The sequence below is a fragment of the Coenobita brevimanus genome, chromosome 72 (assembly GCF_032717465.1).
Source record: "Coenobita brevimanus isolate Jiangsu-jjx chromosome 72, ASM3271746v2, whole genome shotgun sequence".
NCBI lineage: Eukaryota > Metazoa > Arthropoda > Malacostraca > Decapoda > Coenobitidae > Coenobita > Coenobita brevimanus.
Genome location: NC_137025.1, coordinates 21,409,298 through 21,425,756, shown reverse-complemented (window position 1 = coordinate 21,425,756; position 16,459 = coordinate 21,409,298). Strand labels below are relative to the sequence as shown.

General features: G+C 43.3%; 1 protein-coding gene and 1 pseudogene across 1 annotated transcript in view; both read right to left on the bottom strand.

The window, feature by feature from the left end:
- Tnpo-SR (transportin 3) overlaps positions 1–16,459 on the bottom strand; it is a 453,809-nt gene that overhangs the window by 210,610 nt on the left and 226,740 nt on the right. The window contains exons 8-9 of the mRNA XM_080278214.1: positions 15,195–15,341; positions 12,890–13,095 (exon numbers count right to left, since the gene is read on the bottom strand). Coding sequence (XP_080134340.1) covers positions 12,890–13,095; positions 15,195–15,341 — 353 coding nt within the window. The remainder of the gene's footprint in view (positions 1–12,889; positions 13,096–15,194; positions 15,342–16,459) is intronic.
- Positions 13,986–14,104, bottom strand: LOC145407365 (5S ribosomal RNA; annotated as a pseudogene).

Sequence of the window (16,459 nt, the reverse complement as noted above, 5' to 3'; positions counted from 1 at the left end):
GAGGAAATAATAATACGATGACTGTTTCTGTCACTTACTTTTGTAATCCACTACACTAATGTCAACAAAATATTTTGTGATAAAGCTTCAGCTATCACCCTACATAATCAGGACCAGATTCACAATAAAATGCTATTTTGCTTACCTTCACAATCTAATTCTCTGCTTATTTCAACCCAAAGTTTATCAGTTACATTTCTGTTTGCATGAGCTTCCTCCTTTTGTCCCATAATGGTGATCGCTCAAATACTTTGGTAATTAGGAGCTCAACGTCCACCTTGCTCTCCAGCCTGTACACCTATACCCGCATAGGTTGAGCAGGCAAGAAAGGTCCGAGGATTCCGGAAAGTGGGCTGAAGCAGGCTGCCTGCTTCGACACGCTCGACCCTGCTTCTTCTATGAACACCCCCACTTGTTTGTATGGTTTAATTCTTGGAGCAGGTCGGCACCGGTAACCCGCGTGGATAAACCCACTTTCTCTGTGAACGCACCCTAAGGAAGGCAAATCCAGCTTTTCCAGCCTCTCTCTGTATGACAGATCTGTCAGACTGGGGACCATCTTGGTTGCTGTTCTTTGTATTCTCTCAATCTTGTTTATATCTTTCTTCTTGTGTGGGGACCACAGTACTGCTGCATATTCTAACCTGGGGCAGATCATGGCCACTATCAATTTTTTCATCATCTCATCCATATAATGAAATGCTACTCTTACGTTAGTCAAGAGATTATACGTCTCTCTAACTGCCATGTTAATATGTTTTTCAGGTGACAAACTATCCTGGACCAGCACTCCCAAATTTTTCCCTTCTCTCGCTTTTGTGACTGATTCATTAACCGTCAAATAATTCAGTGATGGCCTCTTGGTACTTTTACCCATTTCCAATACTTTACATTTCATTGTGTTAAATTTCATTTCCCACATCTGGCTCCAATCACATATCCTATGCAGATCCTCCTGCAGCATTTTACAATCCTCCTCAATCTCTACCTTCCTCAGGATCTACACATCATCAGCAAACAGACTTGCATAACTATTCACTCCATCTACCATATCATTTATGTATATCAGGAACATTACTGGTGCTAACACCAATCCTTGAGGGACTCCACTTGTTACTTCCCTCCATCCAGACATCCTATCCTTTATTACTGTCCTCATTTGTCTGTCTCTCAAAAAGTCTCTCATCCATTCCAGGAGGTTTCCCATCAGTCCTCCTATATGCTCAAATTTCCACAATAGTCTCTTATGGGGTACCTTGTTCAAGCCCTTTTCCTAATCTAAATACACACAATCTACCCAACCGTCTCTCTCCTGTAGCACATCAATTACTCTTGAGTAAAAGCTCAACAAGTTGGAAACATATGACCTTCCACTTCTGAATCTAAACTGACTTTCAGCCAAAATATTCATCTCTTCCAGACATTTCATCCATCTATCTTTCAGGATTCTCTTGCACAATTTTGCGACCATGCTGGTTAGGGACACTGGTCTATAATTCAGGGGTTCTTCCTTGTTTCCTCCCATATGAACTGGTGCCACATTTCCCCTTTTCTATTCTTGAGGCACTTTCCTCTCTTCCAGAGAACACACAATTAAACCGTGAATCTTATCTGCCAGTTGTTCTCTGCATTCCTTCAGTACCCAATTAGAGATTCCAGCTGGTCCTGGGGCTTTCCTTACATCTTGAGTTTCCAGTAATTTATATTCTTCCTGCACATCCACTTTTATACAGTACCTTTCATCACTACATTTCTAGTCACTCCCTCCCCTTCCACAAACTCACTTTCATTAGTGAAAACTGACTGGAAACGTTTGTTCGTTATTTCAGCTTGCATTGCCGCATCTTTATAGACCTCTCCATCTACTTTCAGTTTGGTGATTCCTTCCTTTTGTTTCAATTTGCCATTGACAAATCTATAAAACAGTTTGGGTTTATCCTTACGTTTGTCTATTATACCTTTTCAAAGTTCCTTTCTTCCTCTCTATGTATTCTTGTACATTCATTACTAGTTCTTTTACATTTTTCCTTTGTTCTGTTATTACCTCACTTCATCCAGTTGTTCCACACCATGTCCCTCTCGTTTTTGGCTATCACACACCTTCTATTAACCCCTAAACCGTGGGGTTGTTTTGGCTCGACTTGCATGTCCCGCGGTGATATTAGCGCTCCGACAGACTGTAAAAATATTTGCCAAAAATCAGTCATTAGTCCTAGAATATTATAATTACATATGTATATGGCACATACCTTTAGCTTTCTCCTGGGATGTTTGTTGAGCCTTCGTTGAGTACCGTAGGACTTGTGGAGACTTCTGAAGGTGGGTAACAAAGTCTCCACTTTACACTTCCCGACACCCCGTACTATGATTACCACAACCTGATATTATCACTAGAAACACTATTCTAAGATTTTCAAATACAGTAATCACTCTAATATCCGGACGCCCAATATCCGAACATCCCCACTAACCGAACCTTATCGTCCTGGGATCAAACATTCCCAAAATGGTCCGGAAATCCAAAAAAATTGGAAAAAAAAATCGATTTTTTGCCGTCCGTAATTTGAACTTGCCGCGCGCGCCGCGTGAGAGCATTGTTTTGGTTCGTCATTCCTCCGACGTCCGATAGAGCGCCGCTGCATCCTCCCCACTTCCCGCCTGTCTCTCACCGCGACAAGACCTACGCTCTTCGCCATGGCTGCCCACGTGCTCGCTTTTGTGGTGGTGCCGTACTTGCTGCAAGGCCTCCTGCTGCTCTCTGCCCTACTCTTAGTGTGTGTGATGATGGCCCCGCCTCCTGAGAAAAGGAAGAGAGTGGTGTTGACTCTGGAGAAGAAACGGGAGATATTGGAGAAGGTTGATGCGGGTTGGTCTTCCTCTCGCATTCTCCGCGAGTTCAACCTGGCCCGGTCGACTTTGTTTGATATCAAGCGTTCCCGAGACAAGCTCATGCAGTACACGGCTGACTTCTCGTCGAGAAGCAAACGCAACGTGGAGAGGAAGGTTATGTTTACCCCCAAGTATGCAGAGATCGACCGCTCCACGTTGATTTGGTATCGACAGCAACGTGCAGCTGGTGTGATGGTACATGGAACGGAGCTGAAGGCTGCTGCTGAGAAGTTTGCAAGGCTTCACGACGCCCTAGACTTCAAGGCATCCGAGGGTTGGCTCTTCGCGTTCAAGTTGCGACATGGCCTTACTAACCGTAAAGCACATGGCGAAGCATTGGACGCTAATGAGGATGGAGTGGACGAGTTTCGGCACAAGGTGAAAGGTTTGATCGACAGGGAGGGCCTCACTCTCGGTCAAGTCTATAACGCTGACGAAACTGGCCTATTCTATCGCTCGGTGCCAACGAACACTCTCGCCGATGAGACGGAGAAGCGTGTACCTGGCCACAAGCTTTCTAAGGAACGGATATCTGCTTTGTGTTGTGCCAATGCTAACGGCATGCACCGGCTTAAGCCCGTTATTGTTGGCCGTGCAAAGCAGCCTCGGTGCCTTCGTGGGGTGATGGATGTCCTTCCTGTCGTATGGTACCATTCTTTGAAAGCATGGTTCACAGCTGTGATTTTCAAAGACTGGTTTCACTATCACTTCGTCAAGGAGGTCATACATTACCAGACGAAGACACTGGGAATTCCTCGCGACCAGGTAAAGGCTCTCCTTCTCCTCGACAATGCACCTGCCCACCCGTGCGACAAGGACTTGGTTGCTGAGAATGGCCGTATTAGGTGCATGTTTCTGCCACCTAATACGACTGCTCTCATTCAACCAATGGACCAAGGAGTGATCGTGGCAACAAAGCGCCTGTACCGTCGGAAGTTCCTGGACGAGGTGATGGTGGTTCTCGAGGACGAGGACGAGCGCAGGGAAGGACGTGACACTCGAGGCAAGCGGACTTTGGAAAACCTTCGCCGCTACAACATCAAGTCTGCGCTGTACAACTGGGCTAGTGCATGGAAGGAAGTCCCTGTGAAAACTCTTGAAAATGGTTGGTCTCGTCTGCTTCTCGGAACAGATGTGGAGTACGATTTCCTAGGGTTTGACGTGGATGACTTCCATGCACGGCTACGTACGCACGGCGACGATGTTGATGTGGACGATGTTCGTGAGTGGTTGGACGACGACGAGGGCGATCCTGGGTATCAGACGTTGTCTGATATCGAGATCGCGTCTTCGGTTGCTGGTGTCAGTCCCGAACTTGAAGATTCCGACGACGAAGGCGATGATGATGCAGACTCCGCCCAGCAGGACACTACTCCAGCCATCCCCAAGCTGAGCGCACTCCGGGAACATCTAGAGTTCGTCCTAGACTACCTGGAACACCCGGACTGCGACAGGGAGATGGGGCCCTTGGGACTCGTGGAGGAAGTGCGTGCTTTCCAGCAGCGCATCATCAATCGCCAGAATCGTCGGTCCTTGCGTCAGTCAACGATTGACAGTTTTTTCAGGCCCGTGACCCCCGCTGTGCCAAGCCCTGGTTCCACTCCGTTGCCTCCCCAAGACAGGCCCTCATGCTCCGAGCCACAGCCCAGCACATCAGCTACAGTGGAGTCACCGCTCGACGTGAGTTTGCGGCTGTCTTCAGAGTCTTCTGTAGTCGGTACGCCATCACCACGACCCACCGATGCACCCCTTGGACGCCTGCCAGTGATACTCTCGGGCTCTGACAGCGAATAAACAGCAAGAACTTCTCCACTAGACCAAACGGGAATTTTGAGTGTTGTGCAGTGAAAAAAACGGTGTGTTGTGTTAAGGTTTTCAAGTTGGGAGAAAAGACTAAGTAGAAAAGAAATTTAACGTAACTAACCTTCTTTGTTTTGGCTTTGGAAACTTAAAAAAACTTGGGAAAAGTTAATGTGCAACACTTAAATTTAATGGAACATTATTTGGACTAAAGTGAACACTGTGAAAAGAACGGACTTCTGTGTGTTAGTGACTAAGTTCAGTGCAAGACTTCAGGAAGAGTGTAGTGCAAGTGCTTCAGGAAATCGTTCTTACTGTCAGAGTCCGAGAGGAGGCGGTTATTCATCGAGGTGGCCAGGGACTTGCTGTAAGTAGCCAAAATGTTTCATGTTGTACTATTTTCCATACTATATTTACCAGAATGTTTCATATTGTATTTTTTCCCATACTATACTTACCAGAAAGTGTCATACTGTACTTCTTTCCATACTAAACTTACCTCATGCATGTGCAGTAGGAATGTGTTTTTCAGTTCGGTTAGGTTCGGTTAGAGTCCATAAGTACCAGAATGTTTATTAATGTATGAACATACTTCTAAACCCACATTTTGTGTGTCTATTGCATTTATTTCAGTCATTTATGTGCCTTATTGGTGTGATTTGGGTGTTAAATAGGTGCTATGCATGTCCGGAGGGAGTTGTATAGGTGTTTCTCTGTGTTAGGGTCCGTAAGTACAAGTCCATAAGCTGGGGCCCAATATCCGGACAAAACCAATATCCGAACCTACCGATGGCTCTATTGATCCGGATATTGGAGTGATTACTGTAGTTTGGAATCCATACTCCAAAAAAAAAAAAAAAACACTGTGAAAGCAATGAAAATTATGAGCGCGTACCAGCTTCCCACTTGCACTCGTTCGCTGCTGGTATTCTGTCATTTATTATTCATAAAAACACTCATACTTTATATTTCTATTACAATATAAAACTTATATAGTCTGCAGTCTATATCCATAAGTTTCCTTCAGTAATAGTAATTTATTGCCACCGTAGGCATTCAATTTCTCTTTCAGTAAAACACGTAGCATTCACTTTCTCGTCCTGTATACTAGCGTTGAGTGCGAATCTGTCACTTTCACTTCCACTTTCATAACTAATAGTATTCATACATGCTAGAGTGAAACTTTCACTTTCATTACTCCTAGTATATATACTCGTATTCTTATATTACTACTCATTTACATTTCTACTTACATTCTCTATTTTATTTACATTATTTACATTTCTATTTTGTTTACACTGTGTTATGCACTGTCACTTGCAGTAACTTATAAAACTATTTTCCATTGTTCACTTATATTTACATTCAATGCTTTCACTTGCTGTTTACGCATTATTTACACATTATTTACATTTCCACTTGCACTCTTTTAGTCACCAGAAAGATCGTAGTCACAGTCCATCATTTTCGTTGATAAATTGGCCAGTTCACTTTCCACAGCAGTCACTTAGCCCTTTACCCCTTTCCACACGAGGTTTAGTAGGGGTAGAGGTCACAGGGCTCTTTGCATGAGGCTAAAAAGCAGCGGAATTGGACAGGCGCAAATTCGACGTAGTTTCACCTTGAAAGACGACAGTAAACTGAATGCTGTGGTGGCCTAGGAGGAGTGCAACGTTGCCAATGTCAGTGTGGTGACAGCTGCTAATATATACGCTATGAAATGATTGGCAGGAAATCTAGACAATACATAATAAATTAGGCAGTTCCAGGTGAATGTACATATCATTTAGGCTTCTCCCTTCCTTTCTCATATATATTTTTATAACGAGAATAGATTACACGGTATATTTCAAGTGGAAATAAACAGCGAAAATTAGTGAACGAGTGCACGTGAGGTGTTGTCAGGTGATAATTGGCCAATTCCAGGTGTATGGCACTCTCACTTATATTATTTCTTTTTTGTATATATTATTTGGGATAACAATAGGGGATAGGGCTTATTTCAATGGATGAAATCAGTGGAAAATTCCAGGGAAGATTTACTTAGCACAACACGGCAGGGCAGGCGAGAGGAGAGGGTAATGGAGGGGAGGTAGGGAGGGGAGTGAAGAAAGGGGAGAAATGGCTAAATTGTCATCAATGGATGGGAGTACAGATGAGATTAGGAGTGCTGACTAGTGTTGGACATTGGCAGTACTGATAGATGATACAAGCCACCACTTGAAAGCCTGGGCGAATTCAAAGTAACACAAAATCACATAAGTGACGCCCCGCGGTATGATCCCTTGCTCCCAAGCGTCACGAAAGTGACGCCCCACAGTTAAGAGGTTAAACCACTCCTTTTTCCTGTTTTCTTTCCCCCTTACTCTTGGCACATATTTTTTCACTCCTCAATTATAGAGGTCGAGAAAGATTTCTCACTTCCTCTGTATCTCTCCTGTGTGTGTGTGTGTGTGTGTGTGTGTGTGTGTGTGTGTGTGTGTGTGTGTGTGTGTGTGTGTGTGTGTGTGCAAACATGCATGTCTGCGTGCATGCGAGTGTGCATAGGGACGCCACTCTGGTCGGTGTTTAATGCGCATCCATTCTATTACTGAACAATATTTGTTAAAACAAACATAACATTGGGCCAGCTCAAGGTGGTCAATAAAACTGAAATTCATTTAAAGAAGGTTCGGTATAATGAGAATTTATTCTATTAATGTACCACCATCATCGTCATCATCATCAGGACCTCCTTTCCCACCCAAGGGCAGGGTGTGGAGTAGCAATGTCCAGACAGCCCAAATTTGCCCAATCCAATGGGCCACACATCCACTCACTCATCATTCAAGCCCCCGGAATCCTGGCTCTATCGGATACGCCAAAAACATTCACCAAGGTCCGTAGCTTGACATAAACTTATCCGATTGAGTCAATCTGGATGCTGCCACGTCAAAAGGGGTGCCAAAATCCCTGATCATGCACTTCACAACATTCATCCAGCCAGCTCGATCTCTTGTCAGTTCCCTAGCCTCACCGACTTCCAAACCTCTCTTCCTCACACACGCATCCTCCATATCCCTCCACCTTCTCCTTGGCCTACCTCGCCTCCTCCCTCCTTTAGATTCGTTCAGATATACAGTTGGCGCAATGGAAGTCTGGACCCACTATTTCGCACCATATATTTGGTAGGGTCCAAGAAATATTGTAGTAAAATTCCTGTAGTTGGTGGATTTTTTTTCTGGTGGCTTCTAGCAACTTTACAGGCTTAACACCACATGCTGTGAGTTTATGAGCTCAGTGCCTGCCTGACTTTGGATGGGAAAGCACGTCATATTTTCTTGTCCTGCCTGGCCCTTGTTAATTTCAAAGCTCTCGTTTTCACACCCTGCTCTGCGTCAGTGAATCATTGGAGATGGGTCGCAAGCCACTAACTGATGTAGAAAAAGCCCAAATTTTAAATATGAGAAAGGAAAATGTAAAAATTAAGGAGAGGCTTCAGTGCAGCAGTACGGCTGGGGATCTTGAAGTCTTTCTGAAGTTGATGCTGTATGGTTCTTTCATACACACCTTTCGGCAATTCTGGGTACATATCTTTCAGTTGTCTAGCAGTCAAACGTGGGTCTTTTATCACAGCTTGCTTCAGTAACCTGTCTGTAGTTGGTGATGTCTTCCTTTTAGGTCCTAGCCTGTCTTTTGTTGGGGAATTGTGTTTTTTGGCAGATGGCGGGCAGCAGCGAGGAGTGCCATAACGGTAGATTTTCCTCGCCCAGTTCGAATACAAATATCCTTAATTTTTACATTTTCCTCTCTCATAGTTAAAATTCGGGCTTTTTCTACATCAGTTTGTGGCTTGGGACCCATCTCCAATGATTCACTACGGCAAAGGAGGGTGTGAAAACAAGAGCTTTGAAATTAACAAGGGCCAGGCAGGACAAGAAAATAGGACGTACTTTCCCATCCAAAGTCAGGCAGGCACTGAGCTCATAAACTCACAGCATGTGGTGTTAAGCCTGTAAAGTTGCTAGAAGCCACCAGAAAAAAAATCTGTCAACTACAGGAATTTTCCTACAATATTTCTTGGACCCTACCAAATATATGGTGCGAAATGGAGGGTCCAGACTTCCACTGCACCGACTGTACCTTTTTCATCACTCTATTGTTATCCATTCTCTCCACATGACCATACCATCTCAGTACACTCTCTTCGATTCTGGTGTCCACCGATTTCCTCATTCCACGTCTTTCATGAACCACATTATTTCGTATCCTATCCACCCTCTGTATTCCTCATACATTCCTCAGCAGTCCAATCTCCACTGCTCTTACTCCTGACTTTTCATTTTCATGACACACCATAGTCTCACATCCATATGTTAGTGTTGGCATTAACACTCCCTCATGTAAGTCTCGTGCAGCTGCAACACTCAAGCCTGTTTCTTATCAAGGCCTTCACTGCACCAGACACTTTTCTTCCTTGTGTCACTCTACTTTTGACTTCTTTTGCACATTTTCCTCTCCCTTTTCTACCTTGTGTCACTCTACTATCCACTTTTTTTGCAAATTTTCCTCTCTTTTCTATCACTGTATCCAAGTATTTGAACTCTCTCACCAATTCCAGTCTCTCTCCATTCACTGTAACATCACACTGGGTCACCATCTCTCTCAATAACCATCACTTTAATCTTTTCTACATTTACTTTCAAGGCACGATGCTCACAGACATCAACAAATCTCTGCACTAGCCTACCAAGTTCTTGTCTGGTACCTGCAAGCAGTACTGCATCATCAGCATACAACAAAATCTGAGATATTCCATCCATCACTATTCAGTACCAACGCCATCTCCCTCTCCATTACTCGTGTTTTTACTTCTCTCATGATCCCATCCATATATATATTGAACAACCATGGGGACATCACACAACCTCGTCACATGCCCATACCAATCGTAAACCATTCACTTAGATGCCTATTAACCCTTACACATGCTTTACTACCATCATAAAAACTCTTGACAGCACCTAGCAGCTTACCATCTACACTGTACATGCTCAAAACTTTCCACAATCCCTCTCTGTCTACTTTGTCATATACTTTTTCCAGATCCATGAATGCCGTAAACACCTCATGGTCCTTCTCACAAGCCTTCCCTGCTATCTGTCTCACTGCAAATATTTGATCCACACATCCTCTGCTACTCCTTAAGCCACCCTGTTCATCACTCACTAGGATTTCTGGTATCTCTCTTATTTTCTCTATAATAATTCTTTCATATACCATCCCTACCACATTCAATAAACTTATGCCACGATAATTCTTGCACTCACTTTGCTCACCTTTATTTTTGTACAGGGGTACAACCACAGCCTTTTTCCACTCTGCAGGCACAGTTTCACTCATCCATGCCTTCTTACATATCTCCAACAAGCACTTCATTCCACTCTCTCCATTACACTTAAATATCTCTGCATACACCTCATCAACCCCAGTTGCTTTCCCATATTTCAGCCACTTCACAGCACTCTTCACCTGTGAGAGTGTCACGTCTCCTAGCACTGCATTCCTTCTCTGCGCACCCCCAAAACCAATCATGTTTACAGCCACTCTGCTCTCTGTATTCCCATTCATCAGGCTTTCAAAATATTCATTCCATCTGGTCCTTACTTCGTCTCCATGGGTTAGTAATCTACCACCTACATCCTTCACACCATCACATTTCTTTCTGCTTTCATTTCTACATTTCCGCACCTCTTTCCTGAAATACTTCCTATTTTCAGAGTAGTTTGCATTCATTTTTCTTCCTAGATCATCATTTACCTCCTCCTTTTTTCTCTTCACTAGTCTCTTTATGTGCTTCTTGCTCTCAATATACTCAGTTCTTATTTCAACTGAACCCCTATCCTGCAACCACTTTAGCCACTTCTTTCTCTTTTCCTCCACCACTCTCTTAACCTCCTCATCCCACCATGCCATACCTTTCTTCTTTGTTGTTACCCTTGCCACGCCACACACCACTTCAGCATTCCCAACTAAGCAATCCCTATATATATAAATGTACCACACTCTGTTATTACAACTTTGCAATCATTATGGGGAGAGGGAAATTTCATGCCAGGCTGGAGTAAAAAAGGGTAGGAAACAGATGTACTGCAACCCACTGCACCCATTTAATGGACATTGTTCACTATAGTCTATGAAGGTACGTTAAACTGAGGGTCTAATGTACTTCTAATCTTGGCCATCAGGGGCACACTTTAGCAGCTATAATATACACCGGAAAATTTGTTGTAAAAAGTTACACTTGTTACAGGTGTTTACAGTTAGTTCTAAATGCATCCCTCTCAATTTCCTCTGGGGGCTGACAGACTGACAGAGAAGCAAACAGAAAAACATTCCATTTTATAAATATGTATAAAAGGTATATCTGAGTAAATCTGACTGAAGGAGGAGGCAAGGAAGCCCAAGGAGAAGGTGGAGGGATGAGTGTGAGAGGAAGAGAGGTATGGAAGTCCCTGAGACTAGGAGACTGACAAGAGATTGAGCTGGCTGGGTGAATGTTGTGAGAAGTGCATGATCAGGGATCTGGCACCCCTTTTAACAGGGCAGTGTCCGGACTTAGTCTATTGGATATGTTTATGTGAAGCTACAGAATTGGGTGAATGTTTTTAGCATATCAGACAGAGCCAGGATATTGGGAGCTTGAATGATTAGTGAGTAGAAGTGTGGCCCACTGGACTGGGCAAACTTGGGCTGTCTGGACACTGCTATTCTCACCCTGCCCTAGTGTGGGAAAGGAGGTCAGGATGATGATGATGATGGTGATGATGTAAAATAATCCAATAAAAAAGTACACAGTACTATACAGATTAAGCTGACTTTTCCTACGAAATACAGTACACAAGGTTAGTCTTGTTATGCTTTCCCGGCATGTGTTTGTTTCTTGAGTGTAATGAAAGACACACTAAAACCACCTACCATCCAACCAAATTCACTTGCTTTGTATTTCAGTTGATTCTGGTTAAATTAGGTTAGGTTAGGTAATATCATTTGTTAAGTTCAGTTAATATACTGGTTAGGTTTGATTAATGTACTTTAGGTTTGGTTAGGCAAGAAAAGTGGGTAAAAAAAAAAACAAAAAAAAAACAGTCTCAGTAGATCTGAGCAAGTTTTATGAAGTCTTTGCCATTATGCTCCAGCTGGCCTAGGCTAGTTTTTGTTCAAGTGTCTGCCCTATCCTAGGCAGTTTTGCAGTGCTTGGATTAGGTTACATTGGTTTGATAAGTAAATTTAATATTTAGGCTAGTTTAGGCCTGGCAAGATTATGGTTATGTATGACTAGCTGCAGGATCTCATGGTTCTGTTTAAGTGTCTGTACCATCCTGGGCAGTTCTGCAGGGCTTGGGTTAAGTTATATTGGTTTGTTAAGTCTGGGTAATATTTAGGTTAGGTTAGGCCTGGCAAGGTTATGACTATTTATGATTGGGCAAGTAACAATACGTGTGGGCAGAGTTGAGCAAGTTTAATTACGCCTGTACCATTACACTTGAACTGGCCAAACCATCTTCAATTCGTTGTGGGATTTGTCGTTTGTGTTTAAGTGTCAGTACCTTCCTAGGTCATTCTGTATGAGGAGGAGTCATCACAATAACTAAGGACACACAAACTAGGGAAACAAAAACCTGAGCTCGTAAACACAGGCACTGAGTGAATCTGAGCGTGAGTGTGCATGTCTGCTGGTGAGTAGCAATATGTTTTGGCAGTCTGATGACATCACCACCACAATTTGCATGGCACCCATGGCAACCTTCCCCCCCCCCCCCAAGACCTGGGCATATTCTAGATATGAGGCTATCAGATACATGGATGTTTACTGTACTGGTAACTGAAAAATAACTGCCATCTTGACTTGTACAATATAGAAATGTTGCTTTTTCCCATTAAATTTGAAATCCAAAGTTTCAATCTTCTTTTACAGAAATCAAAATAAAAACGTGCATCTACTGCTGTTTCCTATTGCTAGCTTAGCTGTACATGTGCACATACTCAGAAAAGACAAGAACAGAGATGGCAGCCCCCTGAGCAGCTATGAGATATGTAAATTTCCCATAATTCTTTAAATCCATAGTTAATCATCATTTTAAGTTAACCCTGTAAATGTATACATGCTGTTGGGAAAGAATCAATTATTCTGCCGCATTCGCAGGTATCAGTAACTCACGGGACAAGGTTCTTAGCGACACTCTGCATGATAAACAGTGCGGCCTCCATCAGGTTCCAGTTCTTGTTGATGTCTGGAGTGCTGAGGACCTGTGCCATCTGCAGGAAACACAGCCGGGATCCACATATGAACACCACATCCTTGATCAGCTCCTGCACACGCTCCCGGAACTCATAGAAATCATCCTGTTGTACCAGGATGCTATCCTGGAGAGAGTAAGAACAGGGAAGAGTTGGTAGGATGTTTATTTAATCACTATTCACAAAATCCTCACCTATTTTTCACACCTAAGGATGGGTGAGGTAAGGTTCAGATAGCAAGGAAAGAAAAACAACTCTAATTGTACTTTGGACTGACAACACTTTGGGTTACATACTTCTATTGTATACTTAATCACCACTGACGAATTATGCACAAAATGGTAAAAGAAGGCAAACACTCAAGCTCAATCTTATGAGAACAAATAAAGTTCTCCCTTCAAATCGTAATCAGAAGTACACTACCATGACAACTAAGCACCGTCACTGTCTCCAATACCATTACTCCCTCCCAGAGACCCTCCAACAAAAAAAAGCCATGACATATTCACCTCCAGGCTACTTTATCTTTACATACTGGCACCTCTCTCAGTCACTCCTCTTCCTCCTCTCTCACCATGCCACATACCCAGGTGAAAGAATGCCACGTTAAAAGTTAACACAAGACAGCACTCACGAAAGCACATACTTCTGCCAACGTCTATACCAGACAACTCAAATCATCACCAAAATTTAATCAACTCTTCCTTGGCCCATGACCCACACATCCACAAAATTTAATTAAACTACATCAATAACCTTTTTAGATAACTTGTGGACAAACAAACAAACAAACAGGGGTGAATATATAACCTTCTCCATTTGTTGGCAAAGATAATCATTATGCAGGCACCAGTGAGGTAAACAACAAAAGATGTATCACAGGTATAGGTACTAAGATATTTTTTCATTCATTGCCAGACGCCATGTATCCCAAACGGGGTGGTCAACGGCTTAGAGTTAATTGTTTTACAGGGAGGGGCACTAATCCTCCACCAACCCCACCTGACACGTAGGGATGCCAACAGCATCTGATGTTCCCAGGCGGTCACCCATCCAAGTACTAACCAGACCCAACGTTGCTTAACTTCGCTGATCGGATGGGAAGCGGTGTACTCAACGTGGTAAACCCACTCAAAAAGGAAATTTTATCTTCCCTAGCTAGATTTCACAGCTTGGAGGGGAGGAGAGGGGGGAGGGGAGGTTAGGCGAGGGGCTGGGAGGGAAGAGGAGAGAGGAGGGGAGAGAAGGGAAGGGGAGGGAGGGGACTGGAAGTATGGGGAGGGGAGAGGAGGGGAGGATAATTTTTACTATTTATCATATTTTTATTGGAGTAGTTCATGACCATTTTCTCTAGCTAGATTTGACAGCTCCGCAGGGAGGGGAGGGGGGAGGGGAAAAGGGGAGGGGAGGGGAGGGGAGGTGTGGGGAGAGGAGAGGAGGGGAGGATAATTTTTACTATTTATCATATTTATTGGGGGGGGGGGATTGCCACCATTTTATTTTTTCTAAGCACATTACAATGGTTTACAAAACCTACACACACCAAAAAAGTTGATTTTGGTGATTTTTGTATGCATTTTTGTGAAGAAAACAGGTGCGAGAGGCGTATTTTCTTTCTCGCCAGGGCCATGACGGGTAACTATTATCAACTTTGACAGGCCATAGCTTGGTAACTACTGGGTCTAGGAGGGTGGGGTTTGCATTTTCTATCTATCTATCTATCTATAGCCCAATGCCCTAATCCCGCAAAGGGTGGCCGCAGACTTTTTCCACTGTTATTTAATAAAGGTGCTGATTTATCACCAACCAATTTACTTGTTTTCTCTCAAAGTTGCATATGACTCACCATCTAGGTACAATGAAATTAGAAATGAGCATTCTTTCAGCTCACAACGTGTGAATCATATCCAAAGCAGAAGTCCTAAAAGAAGAGTGATGCAAGAGCCTGGTGAACCCTTGGGCTGGGGGTTAAATGAATGGGCAGATGAAATACTTCCTTCAGCATCATTATCATAATCTCCAATGTCATGCTCCTTCCTGGAAACCCCCAACGAGAAATGGCAGGACAGAACTGCCTCCTGGCTACTTTATTCTCATACTCCTCTCTCATAAACTACCCTTCCTCTTCCTTCTCCCTCACCAATTTACTCCCCCAATCACTTCTTTATCACGTAAGGCTTTCTTCAACCAACATTACCCTTATCCACACCTTCAAAAATACTTACATGATCGGGCTCAATCTGACAGTGGCGGTACAGGGCCTCAATAAGCCTCTCGACGTATGGTTTGAACTGTTCGTTGATGTTGTCATTATTTTTGCGATACAACACCTCAGAAAGCTTGTACCAGAAGTTAAATGTTATCTCTGCAACCTGGAAGAGTAAAGAATATACAACTGAGATTTCATTTCTAGGCAGTGGTAACAATTAATAGGAAACATTTTACATGTAAAGAAAAATACTTGACAAACAACTAGCGTTCTCAATAATCGAAATAATTCTCTCAAAAACTCTCCAAAGAGTGAGAGAAAACTACAGGGACCAAAAAAACAATATCTTTGGCCTAAGCTGAATATGAGGTGGCTTGTTTATACAGTCACCTCTCACATAACGCGCAAATATCGTTCCTGGCAGGTGCTCACTTCATGAAATTTCCGCGTTACATGGCCGTATGTTTACATGTTAAAGGGTTCATGCAGGGGCGTACCTAGAGATTTGGGGGCCCAGGGGGCTAGGTTCTTTGTGGGGCCCCCCTCCAGGAGGGGGGCCCCACAAAGAACCTAGCCCCCCTAGTTCTCAAAACTTATCTAATATCTCAGTAGGGATTGTTGGGATGATAAATATATATATTTTTAAATATTAATTTAAAAACTTATAAATTTCTAAGGCATTTGGGGGTCCCCTCCCCCCCTCAGGTATGCCACTGGTTTCATGGTACCCAAGCCAGCCCCAACTTCACATTTTGGGGGAAATTTTCCGGGATTTTTCCCAGGATATTTACCTGCCTAAAAATGACTTCAGTACCCACAAACACTGGAGGATTCCTCAACTTGAATTGAAGAGTTTGTGTGTGTTATAGAGTAGATTGGAACTTCTTCCCTTTCCCGTCAGTTGCAGTACATGACCAGGTACCTTTCCATTATGACAAGTGCTGGGTCAGATGAATAGCTGACTCGTTGACTTGGCACTTTTTGGCGATGGCACAATTACGTTCTCCTCTCTCCTTCCGCTTGATCACGTCAAGCTTCTGCTTGACTCGAGTGGCACAAGAGTCAGAGTTGCAAACTCACATTTTCAAATGTCGTTATGCTCATGCCTAAAAGTCGCTAAAATGTCACTAACCATTCTATCAAAAGTCGCTATTAATCTTTCCCCCCACATTTTTGTAATCAAGTTACAGCAGTTTTTTCTGCACAATATTGACGAAATATGTCAATATTAATCAATATGTCAAACATGGCCAAAGTGGCACAGGAATCAGGGTTGCCAAC